Source organism: Aptenodytes patagonicus, chromosome 5 (assembly GCF_965638725.1).
Source record: "Aptenodytes patagonicus chromosome 5, bAptPat1.pri.cur, whole genome shotgun sequence".
NCBI lineage: Eukaryota > Metazoa > Chordata > Aves > Sphenisciformes > Spheniscidae > Aptenodytes > Aptenodytes patagonicus.
This window is the reverse complement of record NC_134953.1, coordinates 17,754,975-17,779,010: the sequence shown is the minus strand read 5'-3', so window position 1 is coordinate 17,779,010 and position 24,036 is coordinate 17,754,975. Positions and strand designations below refer to the sequence as shown.

Here is a 24,036-nt window from a genome sequence, read left to right as displayed (position 1 = left end):
AATGGAAAGCAATTTTTTTTTAAATGTATGAAATAGTTTTGTGTTGCGTTTGGAGAATTTCCAAACAAATTAATCCATTAAATTGGTTTTTATTTTATTTACATTAGTAGTTGTTTCTCTTTAGCATTTTTATTTTTTTGTGTATATATATATACACACACACATATATAAGTATAAAAAAGTAATAAAATCAGGTTGTCAGCCTTCCTGGCTCCCTTTCCAAGCAGTCAGGTAGACTGCTTCTAGTAGCCATTGCTAATGAAATATCCAAGTAACTCATTGGTCATGCCCAAATGTTTATTTGGGGTTCATGTTTAGTTCTTGAATGATTGCCAATATAATTTGGTACCGTTACGTAATTTTTCTGAATTGTGTCGGCGTATAGTAAGAGCAACCATCTGCCTTTCACCTACCTTCTACAAAAATCCTTGTGACTTATTCTTTCAAAATACAACCATGTATCCAGCAAAGGAAGCAACTCTTCATTCAGCCAATAAAGCTGCATACGTTTTTACTCTTTCAGGAATATGCCTTGCTCTTCTGTCGCATCTTCAGAGTAATAAACTGTGCAGCAACCTTTTGATGTAGGTAATAACATTTGACCTTGCAACAGAGTACATTCCCTTGTTGAAATGAAGACAACTAACATGTTGATGTTTTGGGTTGTTCTTCATTTAAAAATATGAAAAAATTGGTGTGTAGCATAAGACACCTACATACAGTGCTTTCTTTTGGTAGAAGTCAGATGTGAAGATGGTTGTGTTGGGGGGATTGGGGTTGTCACTTTAAAATAACGTGTGTGGGGGGGTTGGTGCTGCCTTAAGAAGCTGTAAGTGGGAAAGAATCCATTCCATCCAGTGTATAAAGTGCTGTTAAAAATAATCTATTTCTAGAACCTATATTGTCCTGGGACCAGCTCTTGATATAAAAATTCATAGAAACCTGTTTTTCTGAGCGTGGTAACTTCTTGCCATAGTGCTGTAGTGTTAGAATTCACATTGGCCAGGTTGTTCTGTAAATTAAACAGTGACAGCTTCCCTCGGGGGAACAGCCAATGTATTTATGATGATGTGCTGATTACACAAAATACACTGCAAGCAGAAAACAGCTGCAGAGAACAAACCTCTTAAAAGAATACAATTACAAATAGCACCCTCAGTATTTCTAGTGGTGAGAGTAAAATACAGCATGCTAATGCAGGCTTCTAGTTTGCTTCCAAAGAAGAGATGAGATCTACGAAGAAGAGGCTGAAGTACGGTTGGATGCATACGCAGTGCCAATATAATGTGGCATATAATCCCTTTCTGAAGGTGAAGGGCAAGAACATACCTCAGGCCTTCTTTTTAGCTGTCCTTGTTTCTTAAAATTTCTGTGACTTCAACAGCATTGGCCAGTGGGGCACTGGGGCTCTCCAGCTTGTCGGCGTTTTGACCACTGTGGTTCATACCCTCTGTCCTGGTTGAAAAGTGAGATGTGATTAGATGACTAATAAGTAGTTTGCGCTACTGGTCTGACCATTATGAAACAGATTGTAGGAGATGTTACGAAAAAAAAAGTCCCCTGTTTAAGGCTGATCTTTCTTTTGCTGCTAATTGTTTACTTTGAGGGAACTTTTAGAAATAAATTTCAATTGTTTTTTTCCTAGACTGCAGTGTCTCATTTTTAAAAGGTCCCTGGTTTGTACATGTGAGGCGAGGTCTTGTACAGGCCAGTTTAGGATCCAGTTCAGGCTATGACAGTAAAACTTGAAACAAAATGTTACTGGGAAGATAGTGGAGGTGGGACTATGCTCACAAACTCAGGACAGAAACAGACCTCGGAAGAGACAGAGGTCCTTTCTTCACCTGGAAACAAAAAATGAGAAGTAACTGGAATTGCTTTGTGTACTGTGGCTGTACGCAAGAGAGAAGTTGCAGTAAGGACTGCTGTGGTGGGATTTTGTGTGAGGGCTTGTGAAAATCAGGACAATGTGGCTGTAGCAGCTCCCACAACTGCTGATGTCTCTTTTTGGAGGGCTGCAAAACAAAAAAATCTCTAGAACTCCAAAGCATGATCTTTTTATGTCTGAGATGAGCTGTCACACTTTAATCGTTAAAATACAACATTTTACTTATGGCTGTGTCATGTATGTATGTGGGAGAGTTCAAGTACTGAGAATGTTCTTTCCATCCGCTTTTTGAGAGTCATTGTATAATGTCATAACTATAATGCCTTTTAAAAGTCTGGGATTTCTTGTTTGGTGTCTTTGTTATGTTCCAAGACCAGTATCAATAAAACATGTTTCAAATACTGGGCAAGAAATCATCTGCTTAAAACGAAGAAATGTTGCCCTTTCAACATATAGATCTGATTTTAAAGCAGATGAGGTAACAACATTGGCACTCTACTTTGGAAGGACTTTAATTCACTTCTTTAAAAAGAAGAATCAGGCTTTCCATCTATGGATTGCTGGCATGTACTAATAGACTGTTGTTCATCTGTCTGTATTTTCTTTAAATCGTTTTTGAGCCTCCCTGTGTTGTCCTGCTCTGCTGACATGTATCCCATGTGGCAAGAAGGAGTTTTGTATAATCACCCTGCTTTAATCAATAGAATAATTGATAAACCAGATAAGATTTAAACTGATTACCTCCCCGAGTAGAACTCCCTGAGGGCCTTGGACTCTCTTAATTTTGACATGTATGTTGTGTACCCCGTGGATGAAGTGCAGTTTGAATTATCTGTTTTTATTTGCTTAATGACGGGGAGGGTGTTAAAGTCAAATGTTTAATTAACCCAGCAATGGGCTGCGCTGTCACTTACACACACATCCAGCTGATTGAGATATCTCACCGAGAATACTGAATAGGAATGATAATGTGGCACTGAGACGGAAGATTGCTTTTTCAATCCATTTGCTGGGTCACTGCTTTGAATGTCTTATTGGATGAAAGGCATTCAGCCTGGGAAAAAAAAAAATTCAGCATTTAAGTACATTTTGTTTTCCTGGCCCCTCTCCACCAAGAAGTTAACTAAAACAGATATGTTGTAGGTTTAATAAGCCATTCACGTTGTAGCAAAAAGCTGCGAATAGTGGATCTCAATAGGCAGTGATCTAGAGCTGTATAATTTCCTATAGGAACAAAATGTTTGCTAGCCCCAAGGTAGCTGAAGGCGAGATACTTTATACACCTTTATCTTTCCTTCTTTGATCGCTTGACTACCCACCCCATTTGATGGTCTCCGTAGCAGGTCCAACTCTTCTTCCTTACCGAGCAGAGTGAGATTCGCAATAACGTTTTGTAACTCCTTGCTCTAGTTTAAGAAAATGGCATTTTGGAGTTGGAATTATTTTGCAATAGCAGAACCTAACAGTGAGCTTTTAAATTGAAATGTTACAGGAGGGGCTGTTGTGTTACCATATTCAAATTTGGTCTAGCCAAATCCGGAGGACCCAGGGGTTTGTTTCTTGGGTGGCAGCTGTTAAAAGGCTGCAGTGCTCGCTAGCTAAATGTTATAATACATGGTGCCTAATCTGTAATTTTCCATTCTTTTATTAGAAGATTATAAAATTTTTTGCTTGATGTGGTGAAACGTTGGGACATGTTTAGACTTGTACCTTTTTTTTTTTAATATCAGCAATGAGGTTTTTCAGCAGCACTGTATGGAAGTAAACACGCCATGTATTGAACGTTAACTAAATTTGCCCCATAGTCCAGTGGTGGATGATGCTTCCTGTAATGAACGTAGCTTTGGAAGCTGGAAAAAGCACCGAGGCCTGCCTGTGTGGACAAATTACTACTGTGAGACACGTCGGGGAGGTGGAGCTACATCGCCTGAACTGCTTGCTCTGTGGTGACTCTGTAGGTACTCGGAACCTGTTCTAGATTGAAAACCAAGTTGCTTTGGCTGCAGGGTCACCTGGCTCACATTATCTAAGACAAAGATACAGGTGCCTCTACATACTGTGGTGTAGACAATATGCTGTGAATTCACATCAATCTAACACTGCAGTGAGATCACTGAGTAGCCATTTCTTTGAACAAGTGAGCTGCTTTCATTCACTATTTTGGGGAGGAACTGTGCCTAAAAAGTTAACACAGTGTGGGACACAGAATTTGGGGTTTGTTCCCCCATGCTGTCATTTTGACTTTGGGCAGACAACTTAACTTCTGCTTCATACCTTTGTTTTGTATTTCCTTTTCCCCTTTCCTGCAATGACAAATATGAAGGAAAAAACAACAAGAAAAACATAAAACAGTACAGCGAGATGAGGACAGCGTGGTTGAATTATATGTTTGGGAGCGAGAAAGCCATGGGCTCTAAGGAAGGGGTGTGATGAGAAGTGGAGGTCTCTTTGTCTGCTTGACAGGAAAGCTCAGAATGAGAGGTTGGGGGGGGGGGAAGAAAAATCAAAATAGTAAGTGTAGGCGATGACCAGCGATGGGAGTGGAAGGGGTTTTATAGTGAGACCAGTGAGACAGCATTGATCCTTTGAGGGAAGTAGTTATAAAAAGTTAGAAAATAATGTTTCAAGAAGGACATGAAATCTACAGCAAAACTAGCCAATTTTACAACCCATTTCTCAGAGCACTTGCAGCTCCTATGCAGATGAAGCCGTAATAAATATTGTACAAAGTAAGTTAATCTGTATCTAGAGAATTTTAATAAATAAAAAGTTTTAAAAAACTCTCCCTGGATCTGTTGGCTCTTGCTAACTCTTGTTATTACTAGAAATATGTTTTTGACATCTTTTTTGGATGTTGGCTTATGTTCAGAGCAAGAGCTGACTTTGTGCTTACCCCCCTGCCCTTACATGTAGGGGGGAAAAAAAAAATCAAAAAAAGATCTTACTCCAGCATACAAAAGCACTGATAAAAACTATGATTCACGGGGGGAGGGAAGAATCCTGCGAGGTGAGAGTGTATAATTTCAGACTTTAGTACTTCAACACCCTGGGATGAGTGGTGAAAATGAATTTTTGTGAAAGGAATGTAGCAAAATGAAAGCAACAAAGAAGCGAGAGCCGAGCCCTGATTGATTCTGTTCTTTAAAAAGCTTCTGTGGCATGCAAAATCCCTCTTGCTGAAGTATGTGTGGCAAAATTCTGCAGTCTGGCAGAGAAATTAACCTCAGTTGAAACTGTTTAAAGAAGAATTTGAGCAAGAATTTAAAAGATTGGAGAAATCTTTAAGGTTGTCCTGAAGAATAGAAAGGGAAGAGTAACGTTTTGTTCAGTGCGGGGAGCAGATATGCAGGATAAGCCACCTGTAAGAGACAAACCAAAGCACAGTGATAACAAGATTCAGAACAAGTCCTGATACCAGTCTTACATAAGTAGCCTGGTTGGATATTTGGAAGTATACCCATATTATGTGTATCATAAGGCTAATTGGATGTTTTCATCTATGCTTTTTGGGAATATGTGCTTTCTGTTCCTTAAAGAGATGTAGATAGCTTTGAACTACTATAAAATCTTGGAGTACAAGATGTACGCTATAAAATCATGCATAGAAAGCGCAAGCTATAAAAGCATATGTATACCTGTGAAGGTGCTGATCGATTTGTGCTATTTAGGAAAAGAAGTTCTGAAACAGACCTGGCTGTGAAAAAAATGCAAATAACAAAATTCAGCTAGAGGTCCTGGAGGCTTCTTAAGCTCTAACCTTGTTATGAGGAATGGGGAAGTTGAACTGCCTAATGCAGATGTCTGTGAGTTACAAAAATAACCAGATGTCCTGATTAGCAGAAGCAAATGTTCTTCCCTTAATCCACGTGAAATTATATTCAAAGGCTCTCTGGATGTAATGCTTGTGTAAATAAGGCACCAACAAACATTGGAATAGAAAGGGCCATTGGCCAACTAGCTTGCAAGGCTTGAAAGCTTGAATATTAAAAAGAAATTTACCACTGCTGACTCTCTTAAATTCACAGAACAGAAATGTTAGGCAGGGCTGCTTCCCGGGGAATGTGGAAAGACTGTTCTCATTAGCCATATTTTCTCTCTCTCTTTCTCTGTCTCTCTCACTCTCACTTGAGAAATGTGTATGAAGTGAAGCTAGCTTTTTAAAATTTCCCTAAATGGCTTGTTCCCAGCACCTGGATTTCTGTTTATTTTTTAACTACAACTAGATTCGTGCTCTTCAAAATGCGTCTGTTCATCAGGTCTTTGATATTTGTGCTGGCTTTTGGTATTTTAACATAAAACTGCATTTACTGTTCTTCTAGTAACACTAAGACTCCCCACACCCTTAACGTACCCTTTATAACCAACCAATAATTAGTAAGTTAAATAACTTGATAAGAAACTCTTCTTGATGTCATGAAGTTCCATTATCAAGTCTTACTGCTTTGAAAATGTGTATTTTTCTAATTATTGATTTGAATGAAAAATAAGGAAAAATACAAAGGATCCATTCTACAGATGTTAAAACTAGAATCTTGTCCTGGTTTTGAACTGTAAAAAAGGTTATTGAAACTCTTGTTGTCGTCAACAGCATTAACATAGATGCAGACCAAACTGGGACTTGTGTGAACATGCGTGTAAGTTTCTGGTTGGAGGGCCAGTGTTGTACTTTGCCATTTTCACTGCTGTCAGAGCTTCAATTTTAAGAATTTAGCTTATAGTAGGTACCTGGGCTGCTTGGGTGTGAATTTGAACTTCATTTCTTTAGGCACCACACAAACATTTGGGGTCAGGGGGAGAAGTCCCTATTATGGGGAGTTTATAAACGTATTGGAAGAAAAAAGCCAGGATTCTGTGCAGCTAACAGAATAATAGATATATGATCATGATAAACATGCGCATACCAGTCTGCAAAGCAGGCACTGAACTGGAAGGCCAGTTTAGCCTATTCCCTTTCCTTTTCTGATATTGCTTGCTGCAAGGCAAGCTGCAGTTTCCCTGCCCTCTCCTTCTGTTGTTCTAATGCTTAGCCGTAAACCCTTTGCAAAAGTACCATTTAACTTTAAACTTGCAAGAGCTGGGAAACTTGTCTGTGCCTTCATTCCAGGCTGAAGTCACCCCCTTGTGCCTACACATTGCAATTTATGGTGTTCTCTAAAAGGATCTAATCTCGATGAATGTTCAGAGCAGCAAATGCCAAAGAGGAACGGGGTCTGATACTTATCTCTGCATTTTCATTGCTGTGGATCTCCCTGTGTGTTACAGCTGACATTTTTGTTTTATCTATCGAACAGGCAGAGAATTGCCTTCAAACTTGCAGCTTTCATACTTGTTTTTCTCAAAGAACATTACCAATGTAAAGGGCTGCTTTTATATATTGTAGTGACTAGCCAAATAAGCATGAATTTGAACACTTCGGGCCTCATGATAGGAGAAAAAAGGAGAAGCTATCCTTAAATGTTTTTAGTGCATGTTAGACCCATATTTTTTTTAACGCTAATACTGCTTTCAGGCTGACATTGGCTATGCCAGGATTCATCCTAGCACTGTTTGAAATGGCTGAGATATTTATAAACTGACAGACAGCATTTATAAAATCAGGACGCTGACAGTCCCTTAACGATAACAATGGGCTTGGACTCATCTATCACTTACAAAGGTTATTGGAAAGGGAACGTAAGGCTTATGTGTGCCTCTAGTGTTAGACTGGCACTTATTTCCACACATCTCTCTCTCTCTCTCTCTCTCTCTTTTTCTCTCCTCCCGCCATCCCCTTCCCCTTTTCAGTCCACTCTGGCTGACATGGGCATCAGGCAATCACAGCTAATTTCTCCACACCTTTACCCAATGATTCCTTGTCCTGTTTCCTGCAAGCAATTGATGCAAATTAGAAGACAGATAACTTTGTAGCATCTTGGGGCAACCCCCCTGTCCCCCTGACTCCCCCCTTCCTAAACAAGAGAAACATCGTGACTGGCTGGCAGGCTGCAGGCTTGAATTGGGAAAGAAGAACAGTGTGCGTTGACTGACAGACTTAACCTGGGGCTGGGCGGGGGTTAGACAGGCCTTCTGCTTCCTTTTCCTTTCATATAGCACCAGTCTGCAGGCAGAATGCTGATGTACCTACTTTATTCAGTGGCTCCCTCTTGGCTGAGACAGTACCCCTCTGTTCTTGGTGAGGAGGACCAAGTGCAGCATGGGGACACTTCAAGAAACGTGAAAGAGGATGTCAGTTATTTTCAAGCTCTGATAAAACGCTGCATTCACTCAATGCACCTAGGAGCTTGAGGGTCAGGTCGTATCAACAGTTTGCACTGAAGAAGGGGAAATGCACTACTTCACTGGCGTGTACTAAAGCATCTATTTTAATGTGGCAACAGAAATACTGAGACAGCTATGTCTGGCATCCAGTTTGCCCTTGAAACATTTACTCTACTGTAACTGTTTGGACACTGTGTTCCCACTGTATTATTTGCTTAGAGACCTGAAATACCCAAGTAGATTTCCTACATGCAGTTGGATCTGCTGATACCACTAAAAACACACCCTGCCCCGGCTTCTGTTCGAGCTGATGTATACGCACGCAATGGCTAGAGCGAGACTTGATTGGCTTGAGGGGGTCTATTTATCAGGGAACTCAATTAAAATACAGACTGCACATGACATCAAATTTGTAATCATTTTTCCACAGCAAGCAAGCATTTTCTATATTGGATGCAGGTGTTTAAAGCAATGGTGTGTTTTAAGGGCCAGTGCAGCACAAATTCTGGCCTTTGGGATAATGACAAGTGTTTTGCCTGCATAAACTATATATATATATATTTCTCCCTGCCCCCACCCCCCCCCCCAAGGTCCGCACACACCTAGTTTCCCTTAAGCTCATCATCTCTGTCAGGTTAATCAATAGGCACCGTATGGCAGAGGGTCAGTAATCAGTGTCATCGTGCCTTTAAATCGTGTTGAAAATTTGCTTAAAGCCTGGGCCAATTAACATCGAGATGATGAATGGATGGGTAGATGGGAAGAGCCTGGCGCTCAGGGGCTTTGTGAGAAAGAGATGCTCAGCTGTTGAGCAGCAGACACCAGCGAATAAAATCAGCCATTCATGTGAGCTCAGTCCACCCACTCTTAATGATAATGTCAATCTAGCAAAATATATACACATTGGAGTTGTCATGAGTTCATAAATCAAAGGAGTTTGTCAAAGGCATTCAGATTAACGAGGCAGCAGCAATAACAAGTCAAATTTGCATAGAGAATTGCCCGAATCTCAGTAAATTATGATCCTGTTTTTCATTTGATTATTTGCTAATGTCTCAAGAGGGAGAATGATTATATTAGCATGCAAAATCTACTCCAGAAGTAGAAATCCGAGGTATAGCAGACCAGCACACGATGACAATTAATCAGTTTCTGCATACTAGCATAAACGCGCAAGGCCCAGAAATGAACTCCTTTTTTTATTATTATTTCTCCTTGCTACTGATCCAAATGGTTCAGCTTGACAGAGACTTTATATTGCTTTAACAGTGTTCTGAATTGTGCCTGGAGGCAAGACATAGTTATGCAGCTATAACCAACCTATCCATCTGCCAACCAGATTGGAATTCTCCTATCCAAGGCTTCCATTAACCCCCACTGACAGCTCCAAACAGGATTAAGAATTTGAAAGCATAAAAAATAGTTGTGCTCTTCACATAGACACACGCTTCTCCCCCACCCCCACCTCCCCACACTTGGAAAAAGGCTGTGTCTGTATTCTTTCATAATTAGTGCAGGGCAGAACAGCACCAAAGAAAGCCTCCCCCAGTTGGCAGGGGTTTGATTTCCACCGCGACAAGCGAGGCGGTACTAAAGGTAGCTCTGCCCAATTGGTAGTCCCTGGGAGTGCATTTCTCTGTGTATTATACCTCGTTCCCAGCAGTGTTTTGTGGGGCTCTGTACACAAAATACTGTATGTCATCTCCCGTCAAATGCTTCAGTCTAGGGATTTCGTATGCATTGTAGCATGTTGTGTTTAGTGGTGGAGGAGGCTTCATGGGGAGAGTTAAATAGTAATAATTTCGTAGTGGTCTTTAAGACAACCTGCCATGGAGTTATATTCACTTAATTACAGGCTGAAGTTTTAAATGCAAATCAGATTTAAAAGGATCTCATTACAGACAGTAGCCATTTTAGGAAAAATGAGCTATGGAGGGCAGAGCCCTTTTACAGGAACCTCCTGCTAGAGAGAAATTTTGAAGGTTACAAGAACTATGAGCTTGGGTTTCCTGGCTTCTCTTCCCAATGCTTCCACTGTCATTGTGTGACCTTGGGCAAATAAAAAAAAATATTTTACCTGTCTGTGGAAAGGGGAGGGTGCAGTGTTTATCTCACCAACATTGATCAATTTGTGCTTTGGAGACTTCAACACTTCTCATCTTATCTTGCTTATACTTGCTCAAAAGGAGAGACCCCTGCACGTAAGCGCAAACAGTTTTGGCCAGTCTGACTTTAGTCTATGAAGGAAGGCTTGCCTGCGGGATTTAAAAATTTTCCCTGATGGAAGGGAGTTTGTATGACTTTTCAGTTTTCTGTATGCACTGGTTTACTTCACTTCTTTCACCCTAACAAATTCCATCGTTCCTTTACTACGTATCCAGTACAGTTGCTGCAGATCTTTAATATTCCCAGTGAATACACCCAACTTACCGTCTGGATACCAAATGCTTCTTTCCAGGTCTGTGCCCGAGATGTGCGTCTCAGTAACCACGAGAGGGTGCTCAGAGCGGTTCCTCCCTTTGTCTGCCTCTCTTGCGGCCGAGAGCACCACTGAAGTCCTGCTGAAGCAAACCTTATTCTGACCTCACACATGTTTATCCCTCCTCCCACCTTGTTCAGCAAGGAGAAATATATAGATGTACCGTTTCAGTCGATTACGTTATGCTCTTCCCATGGCCATGGCTAAGTGTTGCCCTATCAAGTGAAATTCACTTCCACGCAGCTACAGTTAGTCCTGAAATATGCAGGGTCTTGTACCTGCACCTGGATTGATGGGTTTCCTATTCCTGAGAAATGAGCGGGAGTTATAAACATCTGTGCTTTTTCTTAAGTGTAATGCTTTCCAGTCATTCTGTCTTCACCAAGCGTAACTTACTAGCCGACAAAAGTGCATGAGCAGCGCTCCTTTAATAGTCTGCTATCGGAGCTGCTGTGTTGGTGCTGTAGAATGGTGAGACACCAAGCTGTGAACCACCATATGCACTTGGCAGTCTTTGTCTGGTCTTTGTTCAGCCAACCTCTTAGCCTTGCCACCTATAAAGATAATGAATGCAAAATGGTCCTCTGCTTGCTCTTAAAATTAGATGCTCAGCTTAAAGAAAAAGTAGATAACTTGATGCTTTGCAGTAACTAGAAATTTCAAGATAAGGGCTGACAGTTCACCAGCAGCACTGATTTTCCTGCTTTTTGATGTTTTTTGAGGGAGGATCCTTAATGGCTTTGAAAGGTGAGAAGAATGTAAGACTTCACTGTCGTAGAAAGATTACTTGGAAGGGGAAATCATTTTGGCACTAACTGTACGGAAGGGGGTGGATGTTGAAAAAGCATCCAGAAATAGTAAACAACTACCTCACCCCGCCCCCAACAAAATGCATTTCCTGGAAATGTATAGTAACTCACCTCAGATTCTTACGGTTCTCACACTTGGTCTTTTTCTCCAAAGCACAGAAATTAAAATCCTTACTTAAATTAACCACGTACTAAACTTTCATGAGCAGAAAAGAGCAGCTTTAACGTGTGACCTTCCTTTTTGGAGATACGTGATTCTAGCTTGTAAGTTTTTACCATCACAGTCCCTTCTAAGCTGGATTTAATATAATAACTTGGTCTTGGCTGAGACCTCATATGAAAACTTTTAAGAGCTGGCCTCTTACAGCGATTTATCAGGCCTGTTTAGGATTGATTTCCATTATAAAACCCTGGTTACAGCATCCCAGATGTCATGATGCCTTGCAGGTTCTGTATCTTGTTTAAAAAAAAAAAAAACCTCAAAAATCACTAGTTGGTCTGAAAGCCTTGATTTACACAGAATCCTCCCGACCAATTTATGACATCCCAAGTGGGGTCTTTTGGTTGGGGTTTTTTTTTCCTTATCTACGATTTCTCAGCAAACAGCTTCTACCCTTGCCCTACCTCCTTGCTGTATCTTTTCTTCCCCTTCACCAGACCAGCAAACCTGAGCTGCCTAGACGGTGCCTGATCACGCAGCACTGCAGTGGGGACACGAGCACACTGCTCTTCTGATGGCTTCCCGCAGTCTGCTTGCTTTCTGCTAGCCCTGCTCTGCCACGCTGGCTGTTTGCAGGGCCCAGCTCCTCCTTTGCCAACAGATGCCACTGCTGTCTCCTGAGGTGTTGGAAGCTGGCTCTGCAAGAAGCCGGGCAGAGCCGTGCTCAGCAAAGCACAGGTTATTTGGGGGACGAGGGGAGAGAGGTACAGAATGCAAACTTCTGCCTTAATATACACACTCCTGAGCTTGTCTGCAAGTAACTGGAAAACCACCCTTTTCCTGGCAGAGCTCTCCCTAAGCAGTTTTTCTGTATCTCTTTAAAACCTGTTTAGTTGCTCACTACTGAATGCGTGGGAATGTAGCCTAAGGCTATGAATACTGTGGTGATCAAACTGATTTTAGATGTGTGTGTGGGATTCCCCCAAAGCTGGCTGTCATTACTCTGTTAACGCAGTGGCTGAACCCGTGCAAAGGAACGCTGTCTTCCAGAGTAGCTGACTTTGGCAATGAGGACAGGATTCTCCCCACATACCCAGCAGTTTTCAACCAAATGTTTGCTACAGACTGTGCATGTCCTGAGATAACTATAGCCTGTCTTTACTCTAAAGCAAGTACAGCAAGTTTTAATCATAAGGTTAACAGGACAAAAGGCTCCTGGTAGTCTTTCTTACTCATGCTGGAAAAGTCCTTGTATTTCTTCTTGTTCACCTTCTCTTGTCTTACTGATGCTCTTTCTTTGGAGGTGGCAGCTTAAGTTTTGGAGCATCAGTCTTTCTAGAAATTGTACATGCATGTAGAGTCAGGGGGCAGGAGTTAAAAACATAGCCATAATATCATACGCTACCTACACAATTATTTTTTTTTTAAGGATCTCCTGACAACCTTTCACCAGAATTTAGCTGTATCATAATTTCTTTATGATTTTTGACAGCCACGCAGACTCGGTGCAATTAATAATTGTTAGGCAGATTAAAAGCATAGGGGCACAGAGAACAACAGTTGCACCTATTAACAACCTTTTGTTTTCAACAGGTTCTTCTGTTTTAAATAGTTATTCTGGGGTGTTCAGGAGCACTGGTGTTGCCATGCTGATCCAACCACCATTTCAGCTTTTCAAAGTGGCTGTTATTGGTAGTTTCAGAATAAATCCTCAGAGCACAGGCTTCAGTAGATACCTGCACGGTGGTGCATTGTTGTGTTGAAGAGGAGAAATTCTTTCTCTGCCATAACAAGCTGTTTGGCTTAAAAGTACAAGTTAGCCTCCGGTATATGTATGCGTAAAATACTACAGCCTGTGTAGTACCAATATTCTGTTTCTTTTCTCCTCGCAGAGTAATATTAGGGATAAGAACTGAATTAAAGCTTACTTTCTTTCACAGAATTCCTCTGAGAGAGAAGACTGTAATAATGATGAGCCCCCTAGGAAGATCATTCCTGAGAAGAATTCACTTAGACAGGTATGTGATCAGTCTCTTTAAAAATGCAATAAAACTTTCTAGCTATTTGAATCCTTAAATGCTTCTGGAAGCTGAAGTCTGACTTGTGCTCATGGAAATCCTTTCTTTTCTCCTTTGAAGTCTGAACAAGTCACATTGTACCCAGGAAAACCAGACACAGAGATTTAGCTTTCAGGAGAGTTTGATGACTCTTTCTAAAGAAATCTAGACTTCTATGTAGTGCAGTCAGCTGTGACTCTCTAGTTTTACCTTTCTCCATTTGGTGTTCATCAAGACCTCTTCAGCCTTTTCTTCTGTAATTGTTCCTGTCTTGTTTGTAGTATATTTTGCCTTGCTTCAGATCGAGAGTCTCAGTGTTCTACAACAATTAAGCTTTTCATTGCCCTTGAAGGTAGATTTTCTTGGAGGTGATGTCCAGGTTGATAACCTGAAAAATGACCTGTTCTTGTTTCTTCTACGCTCGTATAAATTACTAATGGGTAGAAAGGAGAAAGGGTGGTCTGATAAAACATAATCTCTCTGCCTTTTATATATAGTAAAGCAAATTTCTTACCAATTCAAAAGAATCACTTTTTTTTAATCCCCATGGTCAACAAGGGGAGTCTGGCTTGTGATTTCTGGGGGATTTAATTTGGGTTTAGTGATTTCAGATCCTTTTTCACCTTGCTCTTTCTCCCCACTGCAACCTTCAGGCAGCAGAAGCAAAAATATGTCTGTGCCTCAGCTGCCCAAGGTTGCTGCCTAGTGTATCAGAGTAAAACCATTGATGAACGTGACTTAAGTGAATACCCCAGCCACACATTGCAACAGCTGAGGAACTGGCACATTTCTTTCTGCATCTCAGCTACAGGAGCAGCAGTCTCAGGCAGAGGAATAGGGTGGTACTACACTGCTCCACTGCTGCTATTTTCAAGAGAAATTGTGGGTGAGAACCATAGTAAAGGAAGAAATATCTTTTTGATATAGCGTGCTTGTGCTCAGAGTTGTTGTTTTTGGGGAGGTGGGGTTTTTTGGGTTTTTTGTTGGTTTTTTTTTTATAATGTATTGTGTTAGGAGTGTTTGATTTTTGTGGGAGTAGGTGTCATGTGAAGGACTACATGTGGCTAAGACAGGTCCATCTAAAAGATGTAGTCCATGCAAGTCTTTTAGAAAAGAAGCAATATGCTAGGATAATGAACGAGGTCCCAGATATTGCCGAGAAAAATGACCTTGAAGAATTGATTAAATATGTTACACCAAACTTAAAATGATTCTGGCATTCAGCAACAAACAAGGAGAGCTAGAGGAAGAGGGCAAAGCTACTAGGTCCCTACTGTGCATCCCCAGGATAGCCAACAGGGTCCCCAGCACACCAGAAAACTGTTTTTTTTCATCTTGGAGTTACCTTATTGATGGCAAGCCTTCAGGTTCAACAAGAAAAGGTGTATGTCTCTTCTCCAAGAAAAGGTTCAAATAAGAGATGTTAAGTCAAAAGGAACATGACTTACCTGTTTTGTGTGCCTTCTCATCGCACTGAGTCCGTCCTCATGATTATTGATTAAGGAGGAGACAGATATTCACAAGCAGTATTATACAGATCAAGAAGATACAGTTTCTTGAGTTGGGTTTCTCTTCCGTTATATTTCAATCTGCAGAAGTATTCTTAGTGTCCAGGGAAAGCTGTCTTTCCCACAGGTCCACAATTCATAATAACCAAGATGACTAGATATCAAGAATACCCTTAAAAAAACACTTGTACTGTCCAAATATTTCGTACTGGAAATAATTCACATGGACATTGTTTACATCGAAGATGGTTAACTGTGTTTCAGGATACATAGTTGAGATGTATCAGTCTCCATCTTTGTGTCCAGTCTTTACAGGGACAGATGCAGGACAAAATCCTTGGGTCTTCTGATTGCTATCTGGGGCCTTTTGTGTTGAGAACAGTGTTTGTGGGCAAGTTCAAGATGTAGTCTTAGTCTTAAAGCAAGTGCCCTCTTGTCTAGATCGTAGGAGGTGGTTGACTGCGATTTTGTGCCTGTTGTAGAAGGAATTTTGGTTCTTTATATAGGCATAAATAAAGCTGTGCGAGCATTTTGGAAGCTCAGATTGCTCCTCTTCTCTATTAGTGATGAACAAGAAGCATGGAGAGTTTTCCAACTCCAGCTGCAGAAATCAGACAGGTATGCAGCCATGTGCCCATATACTCATAATCAATGAGTAGAGTGATATGTATTGGAAAGATCTGCATCTCCTACAGGAAGGTATGCAGAGTGGCTACCCTGTCTTACATCTAGCCATACTTTGTAAAACCAAGAAGATTTGATCTGCAAATGCTGTCAAAGCAGTAATACACAAAAAGTGCTTTCCATCTTAGTGGAAAGATGCTAACTTGGTAAATATTGAATGTACAGTTTCATATTTTCTGTCCCTCCCTTAAGACATCGCTGTTAAAATTTCTTTATTGGGGAACATGGACCTACATGCACAGAGGAATTGAATGCGTGTATGTGGGTAGAGGAGAAGTCTGTACTTAAATGGTCTTTCCAGTGAAAGTGTCCACATATTTAGTACTTTTTGATTAGTTTTAGTAAATTAATGAGATGCATCAGACCACTTCAGGCGAAGTATGACGTCTTGACATGTTCAGTTGCTGACAAGTTTAAGTAAAGGTGCATTACCTTTTCTTGCCTTCTTTGTGGTGCTGGTATGCAGCCTTAGCCATAAATGTTTTCTCAGGTGAGTTTGTGGAACAGACATACCAGAAGGTGGAGGTAATAAGGAGGTGTAATGGTTACTTAAGCATCTGAAGTTGTGAGCAGGGGCTGAAGACACCCATTGCTCAGTGCTGTGGACCTCTTACTAGGAGAAATATCATTCTTCTGTTGATTAAAATGGTTTTTGGAGAAGGGTGTCTTCAGAAGTTTCAACAAGTGGAGCTGTGTCCTTGGCGTGCTGGACGTGGGAGGCACGGCCACTCTTAGGTGCATGAGGGGCAGCAAGGCAGAAGAGGCATGGAGATTAACACTGGGAAAGGAAACAGAAAAAGGCAATGAACTTGACGCTGTTAGCTGGAACAGTGAAAAGATCTAAGCTATGACAGACTTTGAAGTAAGGATACAAAAGCTCAGTTCTTGTTGAGTGCTTGATCTGACAAAATTAAATTTTGAAGGGGTAAACTGAAAATCATAGTATGAAAACAGACTTCAGAAAAAACAATGACAAGTGGCAAAAGTTTTTGGCAACTTTATTTAAGCTAACAAACGAATTTTCACACTGCAAAGTTATAAATTAATTTTAATAGGCTGATCCAGATGGTCCATTTGGAAAATGGATAGCTTGATCTGTTGAAAATTAAACTAAATTTATCTCTCTCATACTTCAAACTGAAGTAAGCGTGAGAAGAGTGCCCATTAAGTCCAGCTCATGCAGATGGACCGGCAGGTCACACATGGGACTAATCTGATTCATTTTAAAAATAAATGCATGAGTTATTGAATCAGGTTCCTGTTTGAAGCCCTGCGTGTGAGCGTGTGAGTGTGTGTGCGCGCCACCCTTTCAAAGGGACTCGCAAATGCTTCAGTGCCTTTTTAACCTGTGTGTTTCCATTTTAATTCAACTTCCTTGCCAAAAAACATAATTAGTTTTCAGTGCCTATCATTTAGCGTTAGACCCAAACACTAGATTGATTAGGTCAGACATTTGTTATTTTAAGGGCTATGTCTCCATTCTTCATTTATGAAGAACATGAGCTCAATAGTCTTGGGGAGAGAGCCGGCCTTTAGAAACTGGGAAGGGGAAGCTCTCTGGGGGCCCCTCCAGCCTTTTAGCTTCTGGGTGTTTTTAACAGAGCCATGAATGCAGATTTGTAAATTTATTGCAGTGCCATCTGGTTTTTTTGCAGGAACCGTATTATTGTTGGCTCGTATCTGTCTATTGTGGTGGTCACTCCCCGGGAGCTTGCCCTCATAGTCCTAAGGAAAGTGATGAATAGTGGGGGTCAGCATGAATAGGTCACAGGGCAGCTGTCCAGGGCTGCCCTGAACTTGATTACCCCGCTGGTTTTTAAAGAAGACAGGCACAATGCAGGTTGTTTAAAATCCTCCCTCCCTTCTCTTCGGTGGAGCAATAATGAAGTGCTTTTTGCTGCTGTGGTTTGTCTGTGGACGAAGGTGCCTTGTGGGGAAATGCTGGCAGCAGCAAGGCTGCCGCACCGTACCTCCTGCAAACCTCACGTTGGACTCTGCTGTCTTTCTGTAAGCTTCCAGATGGAAGTCCGGGGGAAAAAATCCCTGTCTGTTACCCCATTCAAACAGGCCCCTTAGCATTTTCAAGAATTTTCACTCTTACCATTTTGGCACAGAATATTACCTCAATTCACTCTTACGGATTTGAGATCATTTTGTGAAATTACATGTAGCACCTAAAACGTGCTCTAGGCGCTGTTTCAAAGTTAAAGTAGGCACAGTCTGATCTTAGAGTTTAAAGCCAATACACAAGCAAACCATGAGAAGCAGAAAGCGGTTAAAGAAGGTAGTGCAAAGGAAAGGCAAAAAGTAGCAACCGTCAACTGTTTACTTCCAGCTGGTAGCCTCATCCCGCTGCTTAGGGCTCCTCTCCAGGCGTATTTCTCCTCCTCAAAAGTATTTCTGCTGTGCAAAGTTGAAGCCCTCTTTTTGACTGGTGGGGAAGGTTACACGGTGGGGAAGGAGTGAGGGTTCTTCAGCTCCCTCCCTCCGGGGAAGATGCTGCAGTTGAAATTTGGCTTCTGTTGGAGAGCTGGCCGAGGCAGGACGTACCTGGTCTGTGAAGTTATCCTGGTTACCTCTTCTTTTACACTATTAACGCTTGCTAGTAAGGAGTTGCTGGCTGAAAAGCCTCCTGAAATTGCTAGAAGTACATCCTTAGTCTTACTTTCAAGGTTATTCTTTCTGTTTAATTTTTTTTTCTTTATTCTCAAACAACATTAAAAAAATAATTTCCATTCCTCTGTGACACATAATGCACGTTAAAAAACTAGCCAAGGCACGGGTTGTGCCGGAGTCTAAGTTACAATGGGAATGCTGCCTTGTGGCAGAAAGGCCACTGGGCTCTTTCAGCATTAGTGCTAATAGGAATCTGTCACCCCGCCGCATTTCTGCATTCCTCTGTAATTGAGTAAATTGCAAGTGTTGTCTGCTCCCCCCTGCCCTTTGTGTCCATGTCCACTTACCATCCGAAGAACGTGGGCAGTGATAAATAAAGTGCTGAACAGGGCTCTCAACTCTTTGAAAGCAGCGTGTTGCCAGCCCCCTAGTTATATTTCTTTAAGTGTTTATGTTTTTCTGTATTCTTTCTCTTGTGTGGCTGGAACCCTGGGGATCCAAAGCCATGAGAGAGGCCAAGAAGCTAACAAAGTAGCTGTCCCCTTGTTAGCTTGTTCCTTTCTTCTTTAAAAAACAAGATGAAAACCATCTGGCTCAGGGCATTACATTTTCCTCCCCCATGCACCTCTATAGATGAAGAGTTTCACCTGCAGTGAGGGTTTACATTGATTAGGGAGGGAGCAGTAATTCAAACCTCCATCCACTTCAGTGGTACTTTGCAGTCTTTAAAGGTGCTGACCCATTGAGTTAAACTGTCAAGGGAGGATAAAAAAGGATCTTCATCCCGGGAGGTAACAGCTGCCAGGTTTTCAACACCTTGCACGCTGCTGGAAAAATGTCACAAATTGTCAATGGAAAGAAAAATCACTTGGCTGCCATCTTCCCTTAATGACATGCCTTATAAAATGAAAGATTTAAGGGTTTAAAAATCAGCAAGTAGCTGTCAGGAAAAAAGAAATCCTGAGGGATTTTGAACAATGGGCCCAAGAAGATGTATCCCAAAAGACTGCAAATAATGCATCCAAGTTGGAATAACCGGATCTGATTGGGATGACCGTGGTTATCTTTGCACAGTGGGACAGGAGGGAAGCGAAAGAAGCAGCAGCAGCAGCACAGAAGTCTAACATTACCATGCCTGTATTTTAAAAAAAAAAGGGGGGGGGGGAAGTCTGATTCATAAGCCAGTGAACTGAGAGAAGACATACTGTATTTCTGCTCTTTTGAGGACAATTTGTTTTCAAGCAGCTACCAGATGGCTAAATACCACGACATTTCCTTTTCCTTTTTTTTTCTTTTCTTCTTTTCTTTAACAAGGGATCTAGTTCTCCTTGCTCTTTGTTTTTGTTTGTTTTAATGCTTTTACGTCGCTGAACAACCCTGTGGTGTGTGGGCATTGTGGCATACTCTTTTTTTGTTTCCCCCCCTGTGCATTGATGAATGAGGAAAAAAGATCTTAGCTTTAATGTAATTTCAGATAACAGGCAGATTGGAGTAAGGCTTTTTGTTTGTATTATCTTGAGGTTTTTTGTTTTAGGGGCCTTTTTTTTTTTTTGCTGTTTGTTTTAGGTAAGTCATTTTAATTGTACTGAGTAATTAGAAGGTACACACAGCCAAGGGAGCTTTGTTATGGTAATTGCTCAAGAAAATCCACTCCCCAACTACCACTGCCATGTGTTGAGACACGTCTTCCCTCTAGTGGCAATATTAAGGACTCTGGCTTTCACAGTCGGCAAGGTGTAATTGCAATATGACAAACTGTGCTTTAGGGAAAATCCTGTAAATGATCTAGTTTTTTGTTTGGCTCGTCTTTATTTTGTCTTACAACTTTCTGTGGAGACTACCCTTCCCAAGGCTGGGCTAGGGATAACAAAAATTTCGTCTTAAGAAAATAATCGTGGCGAATCCTGGGTAATGTCTTACAGCTTGACTTAATTCTAGTCTTCTTTTTAATTACCTGTTTATAAAAACGTTTTTAAATTTGTTGAGATTACTTAATTCTTTCAGAAGAAGCACCTCATTTGAAATAAATAAATAAATTGCATTTATTTTAAATAGTCCATGTGAAAGACCTTTAAAGGGTAATTAATGCAAGTCTCCTAAGACTCTAAGTAAGATGAAAGCGATCTTTCCAAATCTGCTGGAGTGATTTGTTTATATAACTTCCCACTTCTGCTGAATTCTTCTGAGTCTAATAACTTTTTTTTCTAACCGTTTGGCAATTTGTGCTTAGCTACAAAAGCCCTTGTTCAAAAAGAACAGTTTAATAATCTTTTCCCTGAAAATGACTTGAAGGGAGGGTATGGGTTTCGTCTTTTTGCTGTGTTTTTATTAGTGTTATCTTTCTCTGATAAATCATGTAATTATTAACTATTGGGGGGGGAAATCTTATTGAACTCCTGGGTTGCAGCTTCTATTAAAAAGTGGAGTTTTGTTCAGGGACTGGGGATTCTCGGAATAAATGGTCAAAGAAATGGATTTCAGTTGGTGGAAAAGCTGCACACGCACACACATACAGTTCTGCCTGGGGTTCGAGGCTTCAGGTTGGCATTCAGTGTTCATCCAGAGCTATGCGGACAAGAGTAGAAATGTTTATGTGTTTATGTCAAAGAGCAGGATCATACTTTCTTTAAAAAGAAAAATGTAACCAAAGACACTTACGGAATGAGATCAGACACAGCTCTATCTTTAGTGAACCATAGTGTAGCGTCTCTGTGGCATTTTAAGCCTTTGGCTGAGAGTGAATACGGCTTTGTGGTTCCCCTGCTTCTGACATGATTTGGTGCTGCCATATATTTGTGGGGTTTTTTTTTTTTTTTCATTAGAGCTTGTTTTGCTATAGGGCTGCTTAACACTGTTCTCAAACGGCTTTTGCAAGGTTGAAGGAATGCAGCTTGGTAACAAGTTTGTGTCATTTTAAATATATACCTTCCAGTAAATAAGGAGGAGCCTTGCAATCAATCCCTTTTAGTGTGTTATATGTTTCACCTGACAACTAAGCCCTCTATTGATTAACCATTACTTTGTTAGATAATCTCGTGTCATTGAAGGCACTGTAAAAATTAAACTCTTTAAAATGTTTTACCCTAGCAGCAGTGTGAAAATTGAAAACTTGTTCAGAATTACAGCCAGCTTCCACAAAGAGGGTAGTTTTCAACAAACTGGTTTATGTTTGCATGCTTTATATGCAATATAAAAACATATTAAAGCACTCCAACGCAAAGCTATCTGCCTGTGGCATTGAACCAGGCTACCATTTCAGACTGCTTTTCCTTGGTGAAGAAACCTCTTATCTTGATGAAAGGTGAGGAGAAACTTGAACAGTTTTGGTGCAAATTAGATAAGATTCGTAAAAGGGTCGAGCTTTAAAGGTGAACTTGAGAAATTTGCTTTTCTGAGGCTTGGTTCTGGTTTTGATTTTCTTGGTTTTCTTCCAGGTTAGTCAATGTTCCCGTAGGCATCAGAATGAACGAAAGGAGGTGCTCTGATGTTGCAGTGTAGCATGAGACACCATCAAATGTTTCACCTAAAATGTAGGGCTCTGCATTATTACTTGATGATATGACATTCATTCTACTTTCAGTTAGGTCTATTTACTAGTAACTCTTAGCGTACGAACACAAATACAACAATACCAGATGAAATCAAATCTCCATGTCCAGCAGTAATCTTGTGTCTCACGGTAGCCAGTAGCTGCTGCCTACAGAGAAACGTTAGAAGAGGGCAGCCATATAGTACTTGCTTCACAATATATTCTCCCAGCTTCTCATGAGTTGACTTCATGAGCCAGATGCAGCTTCTTTGCAACATTATCAATACGTTTCCATTGAGACCTATTAAGTAGAGTGACATTACCTCTTTTTCCCCTGGACTTTAGGGGAGAGCTAGGCTTTCATCTACGTTTTTGCTTGAAACCTTTTTAAACATATTGTGGAACATGCACATGAATCTTCTTTACCCTTTTTATTCATCCCACAAGGCTAATAATGCATTCTTCTGTGAGAATGTGAAAGTAAGAACAGAAGAACTTTGTAACTTTGCAAACATAGTAATGGATGTTGAACTGAAGATCACTGTATGTTTTATTCTCAAATCTGCATCCTGATGGGTTGAATCCCTTATACATACTCCTTTTAATTTTCTTTTTTTCCTCACTACTTTTATTGAGAAACAAAGAGCTGCTGAAGGACTAAATGATCGTCAGGTAATTTGGCACTTACATAGATCTTTATGTAATAAAATTACCGCGTAAAAGTTGATTCTCACAGTAAAAGCATGTTCTTGTCTCCTTTCTGTGGCTGAAAAGGCTGGGAAGGAGGGATTTAAGTATCGTTGCCATGTTGTGAAAGGGCAGAGAGGTATTGAGAGCATGGGAATGCCCAGGTCAGTCAGACCCAGCGTCCGCTCATCCAGTGCCAACTCCAGCACTGTCAGTGGAAGATGCTGTTGAATGAGAGCAAACGGGTCTGGCCGCTCTCTGTGCTCCATTCCCCCCTGCTCCTGCAGCATCTACTGCTGTTGCGCTAGCGATGTCCGGGGGATCTCTCTGCCGAGTACTCTATGGACTTGCTGTCAATGAGTTTGTTTAATCCCTTTTTCCACTTGCTGATGTTGTTTCTCTCCACAGTGTCCTGGGGCAGCAAGCTCTAGAAGCTCACTGCCTGCTGTGTGAAGAAGTGTTTCATTTTATCTGCTTTACTTTTATACTATACTAGTTCCATCAAGTGTCACTGGTCCTGGTATTGTGGGATTTGATGAACAAGTGATGCTGGAAATTCAGTTGGTGCTGTTCACACCAAGATGTACTGTGTGGATGAAAATAATAAAAATTAAGCAATACCTTGGAATAATTATTTGTATCTACATTCTGACATACATGCAACTTTTGAATAGTGGCGTAGTGAGCTTCCTTCCTTCTCAGAAAGTTCTAGGGTTTTTAGATTTAGCATTTAGTATTTCACATTGTGTATTTGGATTGTCTGCTCTTTCCCATTTGTAAATGTGAGAGAAAGCCTGTTGTAAGCCTGGCTTTTAAAAAGCTGGCTTGCTACCGAGGTTTGTGCATACCTGTCGTGGGAGGAAAAAGACTGACAAGATCTGAGTTCGATTCATGATTCAGTTCATGGAGCCACAGGCTTCCCTGTTGCTTTCAGTAAATGTTTTTGTGACTGAGCTTTTCATCTGCAAAGTGGAGTTAGTAGCTTTCTTTGAGTCAGGGCTCCTCATAAAATTTACAGTATATAGCAGGTAAGTTGTGCAGAAATACTGCTACTGGAATTTTAGGAATTAAATTGCAAATGAAAGAAATCATGGATTTATGATAAATGGGTTAAATTACACAAATGTAAATAGTGAACAAAGAATCTTATCAACTCTTCATGGTGGTTCACCTTCAGAATCTGGTTGAATTTAACTAACACAATGCTTATAAAATGAGGTTTGCATGGTATTGTCTGAACGTCAGTGCAAAGCAGATGGTGTCAACTTTCTGTCCACCAGTTGGGCCACTGCATCTAAGCCACGATTTATAATAGTTTATGCCATTCTGATCTTTCTTCTGAGAAGAAAGTGCTGTGCATA

General features: G+C 40.8%; 1 protein-coding gene across 6 annotated transcripts in view; it reads left to right on the top strand.

The window, feature by feature from the left end:
* BTRC (beta-transducin repeat containing E3 ubiquitin protein ligase) overlaps positions 1 to 24,036 on the top strand; it is a 125,341-nt gene that overhangs the window by 35,683 nt on the left and 65,622 nt on the right. For 5 of the 6 annotated variants that reach the window (XM_076338901.1, XM_076338895.1, XM_076338900.1 and 2 more), the window contains one exon: positions 13,535 to 13,612. The exons of the other annotated variant lie outside the window; for it this stretch is intronic. In XM_076338901.1, coding sequence (XP_076195016.1) covers positions 13,535 to 13,612 — 78 coding nt within the window. The remainder of the gene's footprint in view (positions 1 to 13,534; positions 13,613 to 24,036) is intronic. 6 annotated transcript variants of the gene reach the window in all.